Below are 21,068 nucleotides of genomic sequence, written 5' to 3' on the forward strand. Positions count from 1 at the left end.
GCGGCTGACTCAGGCTTCCAGTGGCATGTTGTGAAGCTGAGACAGCTGCAGGTTCAGGCAACTGGGTGGATCCCATCTTTAAAGTCAGGATCTCTCCTGAGCCTGGACTGGCTGTGTGAGTCAGCTGACAGCAGGGCAAAATCTGCAGTCAGCTGACGTCAGTCAGCCAGTCCAGGCTCTGGAGAGCTTTGGCCCTACTTCTTTAATATAAGGTGCAAAATAAATCCAATAATAACCAAGAAGCAAATAAGAAACAAGGAAATTTAATTTCAGGGAATGTTATGACTTTTTTCCTTCTGGCCTTTTATGCTGAAAAATAAAACCTGCAATTTTGGAATGAAAGATATACTGCAGAGTGGCCTATTAAAAGTTACTAGTCCAACAAGACCTCCTTGCTTCCAAGGTTCCATCTGTACTATTTGCAGTTTAAGGGCTTGGACAACTTCCACAAAATGCTGAACCTTAGAAATCTGCAACCAGCTGTGAGGTCATATTGTATTACAGGAAACAGATAACATGGGTATCACTATACCTAGGCAATACATGGCTATTACATTTTACAGTCAACTTCAGTTTTGTCACATTACCAAGGACAATAAAGTACTTCAAGAATGTAATGTGTAATATAAAGTGAGCTTGTATTTAAATAGGTAATTTAATAAATCACTTTAATATACTGATAATCATAAAATAAAACAAGGATAAAACAAGCCATATCTTGCAGTGGTTTTAGAGGACAATTGAAAAGCACAAGTTCCAGATACATAATTGAATGCAACTACAACTTAAGTGAATATCAAATTAAAGTTTTTGCGTGAATGACCGACTCATTTTAATGGAAACGAGATAACTTATTGACACTTTCAGTTTGAAAGGATGTATGAAAACGGAAACTTGTGCTTTTGAAAAATGAAATGCACAAAATATGAAAGAAAAGAAATAGCCAGAAATCATGCATGCAGAAGGGAGGTAGTATTAAAAGATAGACTTACATGGCTGTTGAGAAGCGAACTTCTGTGACTTGAAAGGCCGTCAGACTTTTGCAGTGTCTCAATCGCCATTTCAATCTGATAATAGATGTCATTGAAATAAGGCTCAAGACAAGATAGCATTAAAAAGCAAAAGCATCACTGACAGATTCTTTAAAAGCTTATCAAGAATACTATTTAAAACAGTCAAATACAAAGAAAATAAACCAAAGACGGCATGCAGTTCATTATCTCAGCACCCACCACCAAATCAAATAAGGAAGAGTCCTCAATAACACAAAAGCAACCCATAACCAGATACATAAAAAATAATAAATCAGTGAGAAGTGTGTAGTACAAGTGGCTGTGGCATAAGCTTTCTGCTGATGACTGGTTAGTGTAGACCTACTGTTAAAGTCTCATGCACACAGAGCATTTGTCCAGCTCTCCTAAACACCTTTCCTCCTAGCAGCAGTGTTTTGCCAGAAAAAACGCTTGATGCATGTAATTGCTTCTAGATGCATTTAGGCGCATCAAGCGCTTGGGCGTTAATGGATTTCACTGGCCAGAAAAATAATTTAATCTGGCCACTGAAATGAATTAACGTTCAAGCGCTTGACACGCCTAGTGTTAACATGCATTTAGACACGTTTACACGTCAGGTGTTTGTTTCTGCCAACACATTCTGCTCCTGGACGTGATGCCATTGGGTTTTTTTCTGCCTCTAAATGCCTCTGTGTGCATGGACACATAGGCCAACACTGGGGGGGTATTTACAGTACAGGCAGAAAAAGACCCGCCAAACGCCCCTAAAAGCTGCATTTTTAAATGCTCAGTGTACATGATGCCTGAAATATATGTAAATCCAACCACTAAAATCTCATATATTTTGTTTGTTAAATTAATACTTGGTGATCCTGCTATGAAGGTCCTTGTGCAGATACTTCCTGTTATAGGGTGACAATGCTCTGTCCCTGTCTCCTAAATGTTTTCCTGCACTGTCACCCTGCCACACACTCTTCCAGTAGAGCCTACAAGTGACCTTGTCGACACACATAGCACAGGCGTAGTCTACTGTTATTTTATCAGGAAACCCGCCCAGAGAAATGACATACAGCAGTTGCTGCAGTGCATGGAAACATGAAGTGGCTGTAAAGAGACTGCAGGAGATCACAGCATTGATATAAACAATGGAAGAAAAATGGTGAAAACAAGAATTTTATTTAAAATCATGGCAATTGTTTATTATACACAATGATTCTAATCTAGTTTTCATCAAGTTAAGATTTACATCTTCTTTGAGGCTGGATTCCCACCTCATAGTAGGTTATCATATGCTAATATGCACAAATATCAAGGTGTGTTGGGGTAACATTAAGAATTTATGGCATCATAACACATAACTTTACATATTTGCATTTCCATAACATACAAGCTCCTGTAGTGCAAAAAGTGTGAACTCAGCCTGACACTCACAAGCCCAGGAGCCATTGATGCAACACTGTCACAAAAAGTGTAGCCACCATTATCATTATATATATATATATATATATATATATATATATATATATATATACATATATATATATACAGTGGGGATCGAAAGTTTGGGCACCCCAGCTAAAAATTTGTATTAATGTGCATAAAGAAGCCAAGGAAAGATGGAAAAATCTCCAAAAGGCATCAAATTACAGATTAGACATTCTTATAATATGTCAACAAAAGTTAGATTTTATTTCCATCATTTACACTTTCAAAATAACAGAAACCAAAAAAATGGCATCTGCAAAAGTTTGGGCACCCTGCAGAATTTATAGCATGCACTGCCCCCTTTGCAAAGCGGAGACCTACCAGTGTCATGGATTGTTCTCAATCATCGTCTGGGAAGACCAGATGATGTCAATCTCAAAGGTTTTAAATGCCCAGACTCATCTGACCTTGCCCCAACAATCAGCACCATGGGTTCTTCTAAGCAGTTGTCTAGAAAACGGAAACTGAAAATAGTTGACGCTCACAAAGCTGGAGAAGGCTATAAGAAGATAGCAAAGCGTTTTCAGATGTCAATATCCTCTGTTCGGAATGTAATTAAGAAATGGCAGTCATCAGGAACAGTGGAAGTTAAAGCAAGATCTGGAAGACCAAAAATATCAGACAGAACAGCTCGCAGGATTGTGAAAAAAACAATTCAAAACCCACGTTTGACTGCACGATCCCTCCAGAAAGATCTGGCAGACACTGGAGTTGTGGTACACTATTCCACTATAAAGAGATACTTGGACAAATATGGTCTTCATGGAAGAGTCATCAGAAGAAAACCTCTTCTACGTCCTCACCACAAAAATCATCGTTTGAACTTTGCAAATGAACATATAGACAAGGCTGATGCATTTTGGAAACAAGTTCTCTGGACCGATGAGGTTAAAATTGAACTTTTTGGCCGGAATGAGCAAAGGTACGTTTGGAGAAGAAGGGGCACAGAATTTAATGAAAAGAACCTCTGTCCAACTGTTAAGCATGGGGTTGGATCAATCATGCTTTGGGGTTGTGTTGCAGCCAGTGACACAGGGAACATCTCACGAGTAGAAGGAAAAATGGATTCAATAAAATTTCAGCAAATTTTGGATGGTAACTTGATGCCATCTGTGAAAAAGCTGAAGTTAAAGAGAGGATGGCTTCTACAAAAGGATAATGGTCCTAAACACACCTCGAAATCCACAGGGGATTACATCAAGAGGCGTAAACTGAAGGTTTTGCCATGGCCTTCACAATCTCCTGACCTCAACATAATTGAAAATCTATGGATAGACCTTAAAAGAGCAGTGTGTGACAGACAGCCCAGAAATCTCAAACAACTGGAAGACTTTTGAAAGGAAGAATGGGCAAAGATACCTCAAACAAGAATTGAAAGACTCTTGGCTGGCTACAAAAAGCGTTTACAAGCTGTGATACTTGCCAAAGGGGGCAGTACAAGATATTAACTCTGCAGGGTGCCCAAACTTTTGCAGACGCCAGTTTTTTGTTTTCTGTTATTTTGAAAGTGTAAATGATGGAAATAAAATCTAACTTTTGTTGACATATTATAAGAATGTCTAATCTGTAATTTGATGCCTTTTGGAGATTTTTCCATCTTTCCTTGGCTTCTTTATGCACATTAATACAAATTTTTAGCTGGGGTGCCCAAACTTTCGATCCCCACTGTGTATATATATATATATATATATATATATATATATATATATATATAAAAATAACACTTGATCCTTTAGCAATCAAAACAAGGCAACCTGAGATGGATACGGTTTTGCTCTTGGTATTTCTTCTTCGTTTTTAATGGTATGATCAAGCACCAATCTAGGCTTAGCCTAGTTGTTCAATTTGTGGCCTGACTGTCTGGATGATACTACGTCCACCAATAATTCTTAGATTCTTTAATGAAACAAACTTTATTCATCAATAAAACTTTTACAAAGTAACCTAACTTTGGTTTCAAATATGTCTCCTAGGACATTTCTACGCATTCATGCACTTACTGATCAGTCTCTAAGAGGTATAAAAATATTCACCAAATCAATTGGAAACAGGTTTAAACAAAGGCAATAACCATGTATTGCTTTGAGGCTAAAAAGGGTTATATGTTAATAAAGAATCTGGGGAGACCTAGGAGGTTCATATAATACCAGACACAGCATTTCCTCCAAAATGTTATTGGTTTACATAGACTCACTCTGAGCTGCAACAGCTTGACCCAATGCACAGACCTGAACTCATCTGGGAAATGGTTATTTTCAAAATGTGTTACCTGTATTAAAGGTGTTTTATGTTTTAAGTGTATCTAATTAACTCATTGTCTGTGTCAGAGGCACTAGTTATCTCTCTTCCCAGACAGACCAATCACTGCACATACCCACCTTAAGTTGAAATGGCTATTAAATACATGGAGGTTGAGCTACTAAAACTGGAGAGTCCAACATCTGGTGCAGCTGTGCATGGTAGCCAGTTTCTAAAAAAAAAAAAATCAAAAACAAAAGAACTGGAAGCTGATTGGTTTCTATGCAGAGCTGCACCAGGTTTTGCACTTTCCAGTTTTAGTAAATCAACCCCATGGTTTCCATTCCTATTTGGCTGAGCCACTTTGTCTAGTATTATATTAGCTTTATATATAGGCAACAGTAGTCCAGTCTAATTGAGTTCATGCCTATACTCCTTTATTCCTCAGGCATCTCAGGTTTGCAATATTTAGCTTTAGTGTACATATCTTTATATCAATAGTATTGCTGGAATGGTTGATAACATTGGCACAACATCTCACTTTCATTTTGCTACTAAAATACTTATTTAACAAATGGGACTTTTAAGGTAACAATACCCAAGGACACGGTCCCAAAAACTATATTAAACATCTAAGGGCTTATTCTTGTTCACATACTGTAAATATTAATAGAGTAGTGCTTAGTAAAATAAATTAGCATTAGAAAGACCATCTTTACATTCTGAGAAATACATCAATAAGTACAATATTCTTCTACCATCTCAAAGCCTACTGCTTGGCTTATAAACAATAGATCGACTTGTTACTATTCGGATTCAATTATCTTCACATATTCAAACTTAAACTTGGATAGGGTTGAGACCACTCAACACATTTCCCAGATATTAAATCTGCTTCCTCAGGAGATAAGGAGGTAATAATTTTATTTGTGTACTCGGTTGATCAGGCACTCAATCCAACACTATATAAGGGTAGGCAATATTAATAAACCAGGAACAAATTAACAGCTCTCTACTGCAGATTTTTTAAAGTTGGTAATTGCTAGAAATGATTAATGTTCGCTTAAAACTTAATAAAAACCACTAATAGAATCATACAAGATATCATGGAGTATAAAGTCTATTGATCAAGAAATGTATGAAATATATCACAAATTACCAAGACCTTTGAATTAATGCTGCTATTTGCTAACTAGCGATGCTATAGTATGTGAAACATACCTCTGAAATGGCATTTACAGGAGTTGATTTGCTAAAGGCAAATGACTGTTCGCAAGGGATGTACTTTGCATTGGAATATTTCTAGAGCTTTGAGAATGAGATGAAGCTTTGATTACCTCCATCATCCAATCATGTGACAGCAAAAATGCGGTTTTACCTTTTTTTTTTGTTTTTTTTTTTCCTTTCATGCGATTAGGTTAGATTAGGTATTCTTTGCAAAGTGACATTTCACCACATTCACTAAGTTTTAGTTCCAAGTTTATGTAGGTGAAACAAAATGTCAGTTTTGCCATAGTGCATGTAATGTTTATAGCAGTAGATCAAATTCATGAAGACCCCTGAGCAAGGGGTTTTGATAAAATGATTTTAAGAAGGGAAATTAAATGAATGCAAAGACTTAGGGCTATACACTCCCCACAGTGGCGTTGCTGTGGGGGTGTGGAGCACACCTGGGTGATACTAGGGCTGCCAACAGGGGGTGGGATGAGAGGACAATTACAGAGCGATACCCTGTGCCTCGGTCTCTTCTTCCAACAGCTGAAAGCCAGTTTATCCCCCTCTCCCTCCTGCTGGCTTTCAGCTGCTTGAGGGAGAGACAGAGGAACAGAGCATTGCTCTGTAATTGTCCTCTCATCTTGCCCCCTATCGGCAGCCCTGGTGTCACCCAGGTGCGCTCCGCACCCCCACAGCAATGCCACTGTGGAGATTATATGGCCCTAAGTCTTTGTATTCATTTAATTTCCCTTCTTAAGATCATTTTATTAAAAACTCCTTGCTCTGGGGTCTGTAATTGTCCTCCCGTCCCACTGCACCAATCCTCCTGCCAGTGCTGTCCACCCTGCGGTTCCCCCGTTTCCTCTCCCAGTGGACAGGGCTCCGTTTATGGTCCTCTGTTGACCCTTCCTCTCCCTCAAGTGCCCTCTCTCCTCCCTTGCAGCTCTGTTCAGGTCTCTTACTGCAGTGCAGCTTGAGCAGGAGAGGAGAGAGCCGGGACAAAGAGAAGCCAGCAGCCGGATGAGCAGCATAATATAGGGAACAGCAGGGTGGGTGCACTGGATGTCCTGGCTTACCGCGATATCACCTCCCTAAATCTCCTCCCAGACCATCAGGGATTTGTAGCAGGAGGACAGGCAGCAGTGCTGCTTTTCTTCAGAAGGATGGGGGGGTAGAGTGGGGAACTGCTGTTTATAGATGGTGTTTAAGCAGGGTGGGGGGTCACAGTGGGGAACTGGTGTGCAGGGTGGGTACAGTGGGGAACTTGTGTGTTGGGGCAGTGTGTGTGTGTGTGGAGGGTGACAGTGGGGAAATGGTGTGCAGGGATGGTTTGGGGGACAGGGGAGCAGGGGGGTCACAGTGGAGAATGGGGGGGGCACAGTGGGGAACTGGTGTACAGGGAGGTACAGTGGGGAACTGGTGTGCTGGGGGTACATTTAAAAAAAGTATAAAAAATAAGTTTTAAAATTGTAAAAAACAATTTTAAAAAGTAGAAAGATATATTTTTTTAAAATTGTAGGGGGAGGGGGGTTGCCAGGTAGGCTGTACGGGGTCCCGTGACGACCAATGCCAGCCCTGAGTGAAACCAAGTAGGAAGTGATGTCTGACCACGATGGTATCACCCCATCCATGACATTGCACAGATTGGCACGTCAGCATCGACCTTATTTACAGGGGTCGGTTTGGGGGGGTGACACCATGTTTTACCGCACCAGGTGACACCTACCCTAGTGACGCCACTGACTGTCCAGACCTAAATGAGGCATTTAGTCACTGGGTAAAGGAATAGGTCACATTACCAGCAAACCTCTGCATTTTAACCAAGTCTTTTGAATACTGGAAGGTTAAATTATATTATTGGTGTATTAATGTTATATGCTTATGAATATCAATTTTATTAAATATTGTATATTCATCTATTGATTTAGGTTGGTGTTATATGTTCATCCCTGTGCCATGCACACACATAATGGTTTTTCTGTTTTGGTTTGATTCTGTTTTCTGCTACATTTGAATACTTGTCTTAACTGTCAATATGTAGGGTCTCACTGATGGAAGCACAATCCCTATTTTATGAGGTTTCTCATGTTTATACTTGGTATTGCATTCTGCTATATGATTTTATGTATGCTAGCTAATGGGAGCACCTCTGAGCATCTATTTACACTTTTTACCATGATTGAGATAATCTCACTAAATGTGAAAGGGCTCAATAACCCCTAAAAGTGGTCCTTATTAAGGAAAGAGGCTCTATCCCGAGAAAGTGGTGTACTCCGTTTATCAGAGGCTCACGTTTGCAAGAATAAACCACCACTATGTAAGCATCACAGCTTTACTCAATAAATATACACTGTTCAAAAAAATTAAAGGAACACTTTGAAAACACATCAGATCTCAATGGGGAAAAATAACATGCTGGATATCTACACTGATATGGACTGGGTAATGTGTTAGGAACATAAAGATGCCCCATCGTTTGCTGGAAATGAAAATGATCAACCTACAGAGGACTGAATTCAGACACACCCCAAAAATCAAAGTGAAAAAATGATGCAGCAGGCTAGAGCATTTTACTGAAATTTCATTGCAGAAACTCAAAATGGTACTCAGTAGTTTGTATGGCCCCCACGTGCTTCTATTGTATGCATGCCTGACAACGTTGGGGCATGCTCCTAATGAGATGACAGATGGTGTCCTGGGGTATTTCCTCTCAGATCTGGATCAGGGCATCACTGAGCTCCTGGACAGTCTGAGGTGCAACCTGGCGGCGTTGGATGGACTTAAACATGATATCCCAGGAGGTGTTCTATGGGATTTATGTCAGGCAAGCGTCTATCAATTTTTTCATCCTCCAGGAACTGCCTGCATACTTTTGCGACATGAGGCCGGGCATTATCGTGCACCAAGAGGAACCCAGGAACCACTGCACCAGTGTAGGGTTTGACAATCGATCCAAGGATTTCATCCTGATACCTAATGGCAGCCAGGGTGCCATTGTCTAGCCTGTAAAGATCTGTGCGTCCCTCCATGGATAAGCTTCCCCAGACCATCACTGACCCACCACCAAAACGGTCATGCTAAATGATGTTACAAACAGCATAACATTCTCCATGGCTTCTCCAGACCCTTTCAGGTCTGTCACATGTTCTCAGGGTGAACCTGCACTCATCTGTGAAGAGCACAGGGCACCAGTGGTATTTTTTTAATTCTGAGAAAAAAGGAGTGATGATTGCAATTAGAAATTAAATGCTTTCCAACTCCATACTGCAGATCGTTCTCAGACCCTAAAAGAAGGTATATAATTCCAACTGCTTGACTCAACAACAAAATTAGTTGCCATAGTAAATCTATACACCCCAAAGAGAAAACTTTTCAAAGGCCTATTTGGCATAATTACCAATATTGCCAAGGTCATCTAATCATGTGTGGAGACTTGTTGATAATGATTTGGATACCTCTAGTAAATCTAGGAAATGCTCCTTGACCTTCTCACATCCACAACAGACATACAACAGGATTGATCTGTTCCTTGTAGATAAACACACATACAATTCATTACACGAATAGATATCTCCACAGATGTATTTTCATTGTCGAATAACAAAAACTTCTCAATCTAGAGACTTAATTCAGCCCTACTGGCCAACCTCCACTAGGAACAGATCAGTGAGGAGTTACTAAATTGTTTCCACATTAATTCCACTACTTTTATTGATGGTGCCTTAGTATGGAACACATACTGTAAAGTATGTATCCAGCGATTGTTTATTAAAATAGGTGCCTACAAGAAAAGGAGGACATTTCTGATCTTACAGGCCAAATTCAGACCCTAGAAATACCAAAGTGCAATATCGATAAAACACAGTCCCACAAACTCAGTCTATGCCTAAATAAACAGCATGACTTCAAACTCAGATGACTACAACTTAATTTTTACATTTAGGCTAACAAAGTTGGTAATGTTTTTGCAAAACAACCTAAATGAAAGTAGGGAATAACTTAAACTTCTTAACCGATACAGCTCAAGGCTGGCTCTTCAACCATTTAGACATAGCCAACTTTCAGGGCAGATTACTCATCCCTCTATAACAGGGGTAGGCAACCTTTGAAAGGTTGAGATCTACCTGAACAACATAAAAGAGATCAAAGATCACCGGGGTTCAGCACCATTTAACAAAAAAAAACAAAAAACAAAAACTAGCAAGGCCTAACTAACTAAATGTAGAGAAATATAATCAAACAAATGACACTGTAAAAGGTACAAACTTAGCCTACCTTAAAAATGGACAGTGTCAGTAGAGCAGTGGACAGTGTCAGTAGGGTGGAGGTTGGTGTCAGTAGGGCAGTGGATGATGTCAGTAGATTTTTACATTTTTATTTTTCACGATTTCTTTAGGAGCCCTGTTGAAAGGGGAGCACTTGGTGGAAGGACTAGGCAGCAGAAAAAAGGAGGAACAAGGATGGGAGAGGCAGAGGGGGAGGTGTTTGCTAGAACCGACCCTCTGGATTTTCCTCCTGCAGCAGCTGTACATGCTGGTGGGAGGGCGAGGAGGAGATTCTAGCTTTCAGCTGCTCCAGGAGGACAAAGGGGATCATCGGAAGGCAGGTATTTTAAAAATCTGAACTCCCAGCATAAGGCTGCTTAGGCATCTGCCTTAGGGCACCAGGGTAGCTGAGGGGCAGAAAAATCCCAATCCCCAGCCACTTGCTGGGAGTTCAGATTTTTAAAATACCTGTCCATGGGAGGGAAGGGGGAAGAGAACACTGCTGGTGGGGGGGGGGGGAGCTAGAAGTCACTGGGGGAAAGAGGGGGCAGAGGTCATTGCTGGGGGGGTGAAAGGGGCCAGAGGTCACTGCTATGGGTGGCAGGGGACACTACTGTGGGGGGGGGGTGATGTGAAGGGCGACAGAGCACACTGCTATGGGGGTGGCCCTGCCCATAGCAGTGTCCTCTGCGCATCACCTCCCCCCCAGTAGTGTCCTCTGCCCTCCCTTTCCCCCATAGCAGTGCCCTCTGGCCCCCTTCCCCCCAGCACTGTCATCTGCCCACTTTTCCCCCCATAGCAGTGACCTCTGGCCCCCATCCCCCCCAAAAATGTCCTCTGCCCCTACTTCCCCCATAGCAGTGACCTCTGGCCCCATTCCCCCCCCCCAAGAAATGTCCTCTGCCCCCCTCTCCCCCATAGCAGTGACATCTGTCCCCCTACATCCCCCCTTCACCCATAGCAGTGGCTTCTGGCCCTCTTCCAACCCTCCCTTTCCCCCATAGCAGTGACCTCTGGCCCCCTTGCCCCCCCAGCAATGTCCTCTGGCCCCCTTTCCCCCATAGCAGTGACCTCTGGCCCCCTTATCCCCCCCTTTCCCCCATAGCAGAGACCTCTCCCCCCCTTCTCCAGCCTCCTCCGCTGCTGCTGTCATCCTCAGTCCACATCATAGAGCGAAGGACAGCACGGCTCAGGACTGAGGGTTAGAGGAGGAGCTGGACAAAATAACTTTTCATATTAACCTGTGGGTGATTGGTTGCTAGGTCGGTCCTAGCAACCAATCACCTGCAGGTAAATATGAAAAGTTCATTTGTCCAGCTCCTCCTCCATTCTGAGCCATGCTGTCCTCTGCTCTCTGCTGTGCACTGAGGATGACAGCAGCAGTAGAGGAGACTGGGGGGAAGGGAGGAGAGGGACCTGTTTGCGGTCTACCTGTCATCTGCTCGCGGTCAACAGGTAGACCGAGATCGACGGGTTGCCGACCCCTGCTCTATAACCTGAAAGATGCAACTAGATTTCAACATTCTACAATGGAACAAATTCCCAAATACCTTAGGTAACCTACCCAAAATGTTACCCGAGCAATTAGCCTTCCTATCCAAACATTTTAGACAAAAGAAGCAATTAGAGAACTCCCACTACATAAGGACCTGGCGATCCAATAGATTTATCAACTAATACTGCAAAAGTATTTACAGGTATACAGCACCACATCTTTGCTCAAATCAGGCAGCAGCCACTGGCCGACTTTCTAAGGATCATTAGAAGCACTAATTGTTACAATACCTAAAGCAAGAGAACCTCAAACTGACAAACTTTTACAGTCATATCTCCCTCTTGAATTCAGATGTAAAAATATATGCCAAATTGCTAGCTAATAAACCTCTCCCAATTACACAACTAGTCCAACCTGACCAAGTCAAAGATGAAGCTTGCCGTCAAGTTCTGATGGCACTAGAGGCTTTATTGACTTAATTCAATGGGTACACTATTATCAAATTCTTTCACTCCTTCTCTCTTTGGATGCAGAAAAGTGCATGAGGCCTACCTTAAAAAGGCCCTAACCATATTCAGTTTTACTAGTTTCTTTGAATCAGCTATTACAGCACTCTATACCTTTCCTAGTGCGTGGGTTTGGAACTCTGGTATGCTTGTCCACTGTGCCCCCTTATATTTGTATTCATTTTCAATTCCCTGGCAGAATCCATCTAAATAAACTTTATTCTCTCTGGCTTGATGATGGGTGACATAGAACATTAAATAGGTCTTTATGTAGATATCATACTAATTTTCATGACCAGTTCCACAATCTCTCCCTGTCTTGATAAATCTTCTCACAGGCTTGAGTCAACTCTCCCTATCTCAAAACAAAAGAGATATTTCCCGTGTCTCCTCTTTCTCCTGGGAATCTTTTTTGCAACACACCTACTTGCTTATAAACCTTACATCCCCTTGATGTACACTCACCGGCCACTTTATTAGGTATACCTGTTCACTTGCTTGGTAACACAAATTGCTAATTAGCCATTCAATGGGTTTAGATCAGCAGTTTTTGAAATACTCAGACCAGCCCATCTGGCACCAGCAGCCATGCCACGTTCAAAGTCACTTAAATCCCTTCTTCCCATTCTGATACTTGGTTTGAAGTAGCAATTTGTGTTACCAACCAATTGAACAGGTGTACCTAATAAAGCGACCGGTGAAAAAGGACTTTTCAATGCCAATTATCCTTCACTACTAGTGATGCGCCGAACACCCCCCTGTTCGGTTTGCGGTCTTCGAACATAATACAAGTCTATGGGACTCGAACTTGTAAATTGAAAAGTGCCCATTTTGAAGGCTTATATGCAAGTTATTGGTCATAAAAGTGGTAGGGGACTCAGGTACTGCCCTGGGGGACATGAATCAGTGAAAACATTTTTTCAAAAAGTACCATTTTCATAGTGGCAGTCATTTTTCATTGCTTAAAGTAAAAAAAAAAAAAAAAACACAACTCCTTTAAATATTATGCCTGGGGGTCCCCTTAAACTACCTGAAACGTTGAACATCTGTACAAAGAACCTGCTTCAGCAGGATTGAGATTATTTTTTAAAAATTACATTTTTATTAAAAAAAACCAAAGTAAAAAACAGCATGAGGTCTCCATCCTAATCATGAAGGAAAAAGTGTTTGGAGTCCCCCCCTAAAAGTCATACCATGCCCTTTAAGCCTGGTAGGACTTTTAAGTGGAACCCCACCCCAGAAAAATGGGGTGAAAAGCATGGGGTCCCCAGATCCTGCCCCCCCCACCTTGTGAATGAGTATGGGGTACACAGTACCCCTATCCATTCACCAACAAAAGTGTAAAATGTGAATGAAAACATAACAGTTTTTGACAAGTCCTTTATTAAAAAAAAAGAAAAAAAAAAAGCCAAAAAAATGGTTCCATCGTTGTAATCCATCGTCAATCACGGTGTCCAGGGCTGTCACGATGATGCCGACTTGCCAAATTAAAAAAAAAAGAAAAAAAAAAACCTCGATGCCCACAGACCCGCCCCACACCCACCGAGCACTCGCCGCTATTGGACATTTTGCTGTTCAGATGTAAACAATTGGGCGTCACCGCTAATTCCACCCAATTGTGCTGTGATTCGCCAAAGCATTGCACTTGACCTACCATTCATGTGTTCGAATTGCTGATGTTCGACTTGAACTTACGTTCAACTCGAACATCAAGCCCATCACTACTCATTACTTGCTAAAGTTTCCAAGCTGTGTAAAGATCTGTCAAACACATGTTCCTCCTTTAGCTAAAATGTTTACACTACTTCAAACCTCTTTTGCTCTTTTCCTATACTAATTTTGCAAAGATGTCTAAAAAACCTTCAGAGACTTGTAGACAATTTTATTTAGGGTAACAAAAAAAAAAAACACATCAGCAAAACTGTCCTAAGCTTGTAATTTACATGCTGGAGTGGGGGGCCTCTGATGTAGCTTGGTATTACAGGCGAACCATCCTGAATCACTTTAAACACGGGTGAGCCCCATCACCCATCAACTAATGAGCCTGGCTTTCGCTTACTACACTCCACTGAAACTGCCCTACTAAAACTCACTAATGATTTACTAACTGCTAAAAGCAATGGCCACCACTCCATACTCTTACTACATGACCTCTGTGCGGCTTTTGATACTGTTGACATCCCCTCTCCTCCTCAAAAAACTCCACTCTCTTGGCCTCCGAGACTCTGCTCTCTCCTGGTTCTCCACCTACCTACCACAATGCTCCTTCAATGTTACATATAACTCTGTCTCCTTGTCCTCTTTCTGTAGGGGTCCCTCAAGGTTCTGTCCTTGGACCCCTTCTCTTATCCATCTACACCTCCTCCCTTGGTCACTTGATAAACTCCCATGGCTTCAAGTACCATCTCTATGCTAATAACACACAAATCTATCTTTCTACTCCTCACCTCACCCCATCAGTCTCCTCGCGCATTACTAACCTACTAAGTAAAATACCAGCATGGATGTCACTCCACTTCCTCAAACTAAATCTTCCTAAATGGAGCTCATACTATTCCCTCCAGCCCATGACTACTCCCCTGACTTCTCCATCAAGATCAATAATACAAACCATAAGTCCCTCCCCCCGTGCCAGGGTGCTAGGTGTAATCTTGGACCCCCATCTGTCCTTTCAGCCCCAAATCCAATCACTGTCCAAATCTTGTAGACTTCACCTCCGCAACATCTCCAAGATATGCATGTTTTTAACCACTGAAATCACTAAGCAACTTATTCTCTCCCTTGTTATATCTCGCCTTGACTATTGTAACTCCCTCATCATTGGCCTACCTAATCGCAGGCTATCTCCTTTTCAGTATATCATGAATGCTGCTTCCAGACTCATCCACCTTACCTTACCTCTATATCTGCCATCCCTCCACTGGCTTCCTATTGCTAAATGAATAAAATTCAAAACAGTAACATAACATATAAAGCCATTTATAACTCTGCCCCAAATTACATCATCAATCTTGTCTCCAAATATCACCCAAATCGTCCTCTCCGCTCCTCCCAAGACCTCCTGCTCTTTCTCTCCCTTGTCTTCTCCCATGTTCATCTTCAGGAATTCTCCAGAGTCTCCCCCATCCTCTGGAACTCTCTACCCCAATCTATCCGACTATCGCCTACTCTGCCCATTTTTAGGCGATCTCTGAAAACCTATCTCTCCAGGGAAGCCTATCCTACCTCCAGCTAATAACCGAATCTTCCATTTCTCTTATCGGTTCATCCCCCACCGTTATTACCTTTTGTACCACCAGCCCCTCCCTCTTAGATTATAAGCACCAAAGAGCAGGGCCCTCCTAACCCTATTGTATTAAACTGTATTGTTGCTGTATTGTCTCAATTTATATTGTAAAGCGCTGAGCAAACTGTTGGCGCTATAGAATTCCTGTATAATAATAATAATGAGTCCAGTTTTATCAGATGCTATCTCCAGCAGTCCTAAATCACTATTGGGAGTCTCCTTTCTGCACAAATTAATAGATCTCACTTTGATAGCATCACCGCTGCTATGCAGATATGGCAACTCTTAACCTGGATTTCTCTTTCAAAACAATCATAATTTATATTTGTTAAACTGGCATCACTGAATCTCATACTGCTGGATCTAGAACGAAGACCTATGAGAAACAAATCAGAATCCACTCAATTAGAGGGTTCTAATTTCTTTGGTTACCCATATTTCCTGCACCCCTGATCCAGCCTAGGCATTTTTGTTCAGTTGATACCTGGCCTCCAGACACATGGCATTTCTTCACACATACCCTAATAGTGGCAAGACTAGCATTGGTAAGATGCTGGAAATAAAAAAAGATGCTTCTACATTACCCTTGGTCTTAAAAATACGGAATTTTCATACCTTGGTCAAAATTCTTAGTTTACATCTAGGTAAAATGAAATATTTTTCATTTTGTATTTTGTTTAACATCAGCTATTTGTAGATGGACAATTTAACAACTTGTTTTAAATAATCAGCAGTGGACATCTACTATTAATCTGTTCCTGTGTAGGAATATCTTTAGCCCTTTACTCTGCATGTAATTGATATAGATTAAGTATAATTGCAAGAGCTTTTGGGAGCTTTTCATACAGAAATAGATCATATATTGGTATTTGTTATTTATATTGGGCCTTGGAGACTCTTATGCTGCCTGTGCCCCACCTATCCTTCCTTCTATATGGGATGTGTTGAATTGGGTGCCTGATTAGTAAAGTGCACAAATAATAATTGTAAGTGGGGTTATTATGTCATCAGTGTCCGTTATGTGTAAATGTGTGCTTGATATACTGTATTCTGATAATTATGTTGATGTGATTTTGTAGAAGTATTGGCTCCTATTTTATCTCCTGAGAAAGCAGATTTAATATCTGGGAAGTGCATTGAGAAGTGATCTCATCCCTCATTGATCGAATGTAGATGTCCACTGGTAATTTGTTCTTGTTTGTTAATTTTGGCCCTCTGGGATATATTGGATAATGTTTAAATGAGTGCCTGATTAGCAGAGTGCACAAATAAAATAATTTATTACTTCCTATTCTTCTCCTGGGCAAGTAGATGTAATATCTGGGAAACTTGTTGATAAGTGGTCTCATCCCTCTGCAAATATCTTGAAAATGTAAAGATAATTGAACCTGGGTATTAACAAGCACATTTCTTGTATATAAGTTGAGCGACAGGCCTTGAGACAATAGGTGGATATTGCGCTATATTTTGTAGAACGTAAAGAGGATCTTTGTAGTTGCACACAAAGTACTACAGTAACAATGTCTTTAGACTTTAAATATAGATTTTGTGACCATGTTTTTGAGTAAGGTTACCCAAGTTCCATTCCCTAAATAGCTATATTTGTAGATGTTTGGTGTACATAAATAACCATTTCTATGCTAGTCTTCACCACCATACATCTTCCAGGTTCCCACAGTAAACACCACTATCTCTCTATGTCAGCTTGGCCTTCTCAGTTTCAAGATATATTCTAGTGTATATTGACATATACAAGGGTTAGACAAAACAATGGACACACTACATCCACTGGCAAAAAGAATGGAAAAACCACTCTTGGAAAATGTTCATTCAATTGTTTAATTGTGTAGAAAAAGAAAACTAGTCATAGACATGCCTCAAAACAATTTTCAGTTAACATTCCAACCTTGTGTTAAGTGTTTTTTAAGAAACCCTTAAAAAAGAAAAAAGAAAGAAAACTGTAGTCAGTTGCAACTGTTTTTGCAGATCAAGCAGAGGGAAAAATTATAGAATCACTCAATTCTCAGGAAAATATTATGGAATCATGAAAAAAACACTACAGTACACCACTAATATTTTGTTGCACCACCACTGACGTTTATAACAGCTTGAAGCATGGATTTAACTATTGAAAAAAAGAGTATTCTTTATCAATCCGGCTCCAACTTTCTCTTATTGCAGTTGCCAGATCAGCTTTGCAAATTGGAGCCTTGGCATGGACCATTTTCTTTAGTTTCCACCATAGATTTTCTAAATATAAACTTGTGCATTTATTGAAGATGTAATGACGGTCATCTCCCCCGTACCTTTACCTGACATGCAACCCCATATCATCAATGATTGTGGAAATTTGCATGTTTTCTTCAGGCAGCCGTCTTTATACATTTCATTGGAATGGCACCAAACAAAAGTTCCAGCATCATCACCCTGCCCAATGCAGATTTGTAATTCATCACTGATTATCACTTTCATCCAGTCATCCACAGTCCATGATTGCTTTTCTTTAGCCCATTGTAACCTTGTTTTTTTCTGTTTAGGTGTTAATGAAGGTTTCATTTGGCTTTTCTGTATGTAAATCCCATTTCCTTTAGGAGCTGTCTTACAGTTCGGTCACAGACATGGACTCCAGATTCTGCCCATTTGTTCATTTGTTTTGTTGTGCATTTTCTGATTTCAAGGCATATTGCTTTAAGCTTTCTATCTTGATGATTTGATGTCTTCCTTGGTCTACCAGTACACTTCCATTTTACAACCTTCCCATTTGATTTGTACTTGGACCAGATTTCAGACACAGCTGACTGGGAACAACCAACAACTTTTGCAACATTCCATGATGATTTACCTTCTTGAAGAAGTTGTATAATCCTCTCCTTTGTTTTAACCGACATCTCTCATGTTGGAGCCAAGATTCATGTCAATTGACTTGGTGCAACAGCTCACCAAAAAGTGCAAGCACTCTTTAACTGCAGACTAATTAACAGATATAATCTGATGCAGATGTTTTAGAACTGAAAAGTATGGTGATTCCATAATATTTTCCAAATTTTTTTCCTCTGCTTGATCTGCAAAAACAGCTGCAATTGACTACAGTTTTCTTTCTTTTTTAATTTTTTTTAAGAGTTTCTGAAAGCCAGAAGATTAGAGAATATTAAATGAAAATAGTTTTGAGGCATGTCTGTGATTGTTTTTTTTTCTACACAATTAAACAATTTAATGAACATTTTCCACGAGTGGTGATTAAATATTTTTTGCCAAGGGTTGTACATGATTTGCAGGTGTGAAAGTGATGACATTTCACATTGAAAGAGGAAGTGATGCAACATTATTTTGCTTCCACTGTGTGATGAGACACCTAGTTAACAGGTGGGAAGCCTCACTTTCGTCATTCATTGCGTGAGCTACTAGTAATACGGAGTCACGTCAGAGCTTACTGAGCTTCAAAGAGGGCAAATTGTTGTTGCCCGCTTAGCTGGTGCCTCTGTGACTGAAGTTGCCAACTTATTTACCATATCGCGAGGTACAGTATCAAAGGTTATGACGGCATATAGTTTCCGGGAAAACGTTGTGAGCACTGCTTTGCATAAACTTAGTGGGCTTCTTTCAGCAGAATCATGAAATCATGAAGTCAGTCATGGCAACTGATTACTTAACTAACTGGATGTCAAAAGCAATCACTTGATCCAACACTAATTGAAAAATTGTATGCATTGATCTCTTCAAGTTTATGTCAAAATCAAACAGAGGCCATTACTTGTTACTGATAAACAGCAATTTTGTGGTTTGGTCAATTGGAAAGACACATATAATGCTTCCTTTGAGTTGAAATTAATCAAAATGATCCTAGGAAAAACTTTTTTTTTTTCTACAGAACAACTAACTATTCACTGAAAAAGAACAGAATTTTCTAATGCATCAAATCAGTTTCATATTGTATGGCATGATATCAGGTAAAATGGATTGAAATAGCATTAACAAATGATTGTTTGCAAAATACTGAAATTGAAACAAGGGGAAAAATGAAAAGATCCCAACATGTACATGTAAGATATGACACTTAATACGTCTGTGTGCCAGAATGAGTCCTATATACTAAAAGTTCAGAACTTAAGACATGATACTTTTGAACACTAGGAAAATGTATCTTTGGGATTCCTCTAATGTCAGCAATATATTTGAAAACTGCTTTCTATGTAGTCTATGACAAAATTATCAGATTTAAGATATTATAAAATAAAAGCAGTCAACAACTGAAAAATATTACGATTTCTACTCATGAAACCAAAGCCATAAAATTCACAGCTGACTGATTCATATTGTAGAAGTCTTGTCTACTGACTGTTGGCCAAAATGGCACAGAGCTATCTGCACATATGTTCACTCCTCTCCTACCCTCTTTTCAAGTTTTTCACATAGCAGTCTCTCTTTAGCAGGGCAGTCTGTCAAATGCCAATGCCTCTAACGGGGCTGACACTTACATAGCAATCTCTTACAAAGCACTCTCTCTCCCACAGTGCTATTCCTTTATAATAAGGCCATCTCTCACACTTCAGTAATAGGAAACAGGAAGATATTAAAGAAGACATGTTGTGTTTCATGAAATATGAAACATTTACAGTAGTTGATTTCCAGCTCCATTTGTGCCCAGCATATGCAATATTTATCTGAATCACATCAACCCCATTGACAGGCGACGCACTTATAATGCAGAGCTGAATTTAAGTAAGAAGGAAGAGCGGCAAGGGTTCAGCAGTGTCTGTGAGGCTTTGCTAGATGGTGCTCTGTGTCACCTCGCTTCAGCTTCCTGTACTTGTGTTTTGACAGAAGAGACACAGAAGAGAAGGAGGAGAGTGGGCTAAAGTAATAGGTTTTCAGACAGGTAACTCATTGAGAGTGAAAGGAAAAGGAAATAGGACAGTGTTAGAGAGCATTTTTTGTAAGCTTGACAAGGCTTCATAATGCTTAGCGGCTTGACACTAAAATGCTGCCAGTAAAGCCTTGCTCTGAATACCTTCTACTATTTTTAGTGCAGCAGATATAATCATTTCTTCACTCGAAGGTGATCATGAAACATGCAAAAATTAGAAAGGTCCTGTCAATCTGATTTTTATTCAGCCTGAATACCTTTTTTTTTGTTTTAAAGCTAACCACTTAGCTTCCAACAGCAGCCAATTTTGAGTCTACTAAATTAGTAGCCCTACAGAAATCAATTAATATTTCAAATAAACTACCACATTGCTTGTCATTAGTGGCTGTTTAACAGGTCACAAGTGAATAATATGATTTTTGCACTTATTGTGTACAAACACATAAGCCACACTTTAGGGTTGATTTACTAAAACTAGAGAGTGCAATGCAAAATCTGGTGCAGCTCTGCACAGAAACCAATCAGTTTCTATTTTTTTTTTTGTCAAAGCTTAACTGAAAAAGCTAAGGCAGGCCATAGACAAGCTGTTTATTGGCCGAATTTTTGGCCCATAAACAAAAAATCGATCGTTGCTGGCAGCGATGCTGTCACCAATGTCCACGAAAAACAGCCATTTTTCATGGATTTTCCAGCACGACCGA

At 40.3% G+C, this 21,068-nt stretch overlaps 1 protein-coding gene across 1 annotated transcript in view; it reads right to left on the reverse strand.

Moving 5' to 3' along the window:
* RFX3 (regulatory factor X3) overlaps nt 1-21,068 on the reverse strand; it is a 286,275-nt gene that overhangs the window by 62,104 nt on the left and 203,103 nt on the right. Inside the window, exon 5 of the mRNA XM_089656696.1 lies at nt 993-1,067. Within this exon, the coding sequence (XP_089512822.1) occupies nt 993-1,067 (75 nt within the window). The remainder of the gene's footprint in view (nt 1-992; nt 1,068-21,068) is intronic.

This window comes from Staurois parvus, unplaced genomic scaffold, assembly GCF_062004578.1.
Source record: "Staurois parvus isolate SC_StPar_1 unplaced genomic scaffold, SC_StPar_1.0 ptg000929l, whole genome shotgun sequence".
Lineage (NCBI taxonomy): Eukaryota > Metazoa > Chordata > Amphibia > Anura > Ranidae > Staurois > Staurois parvus.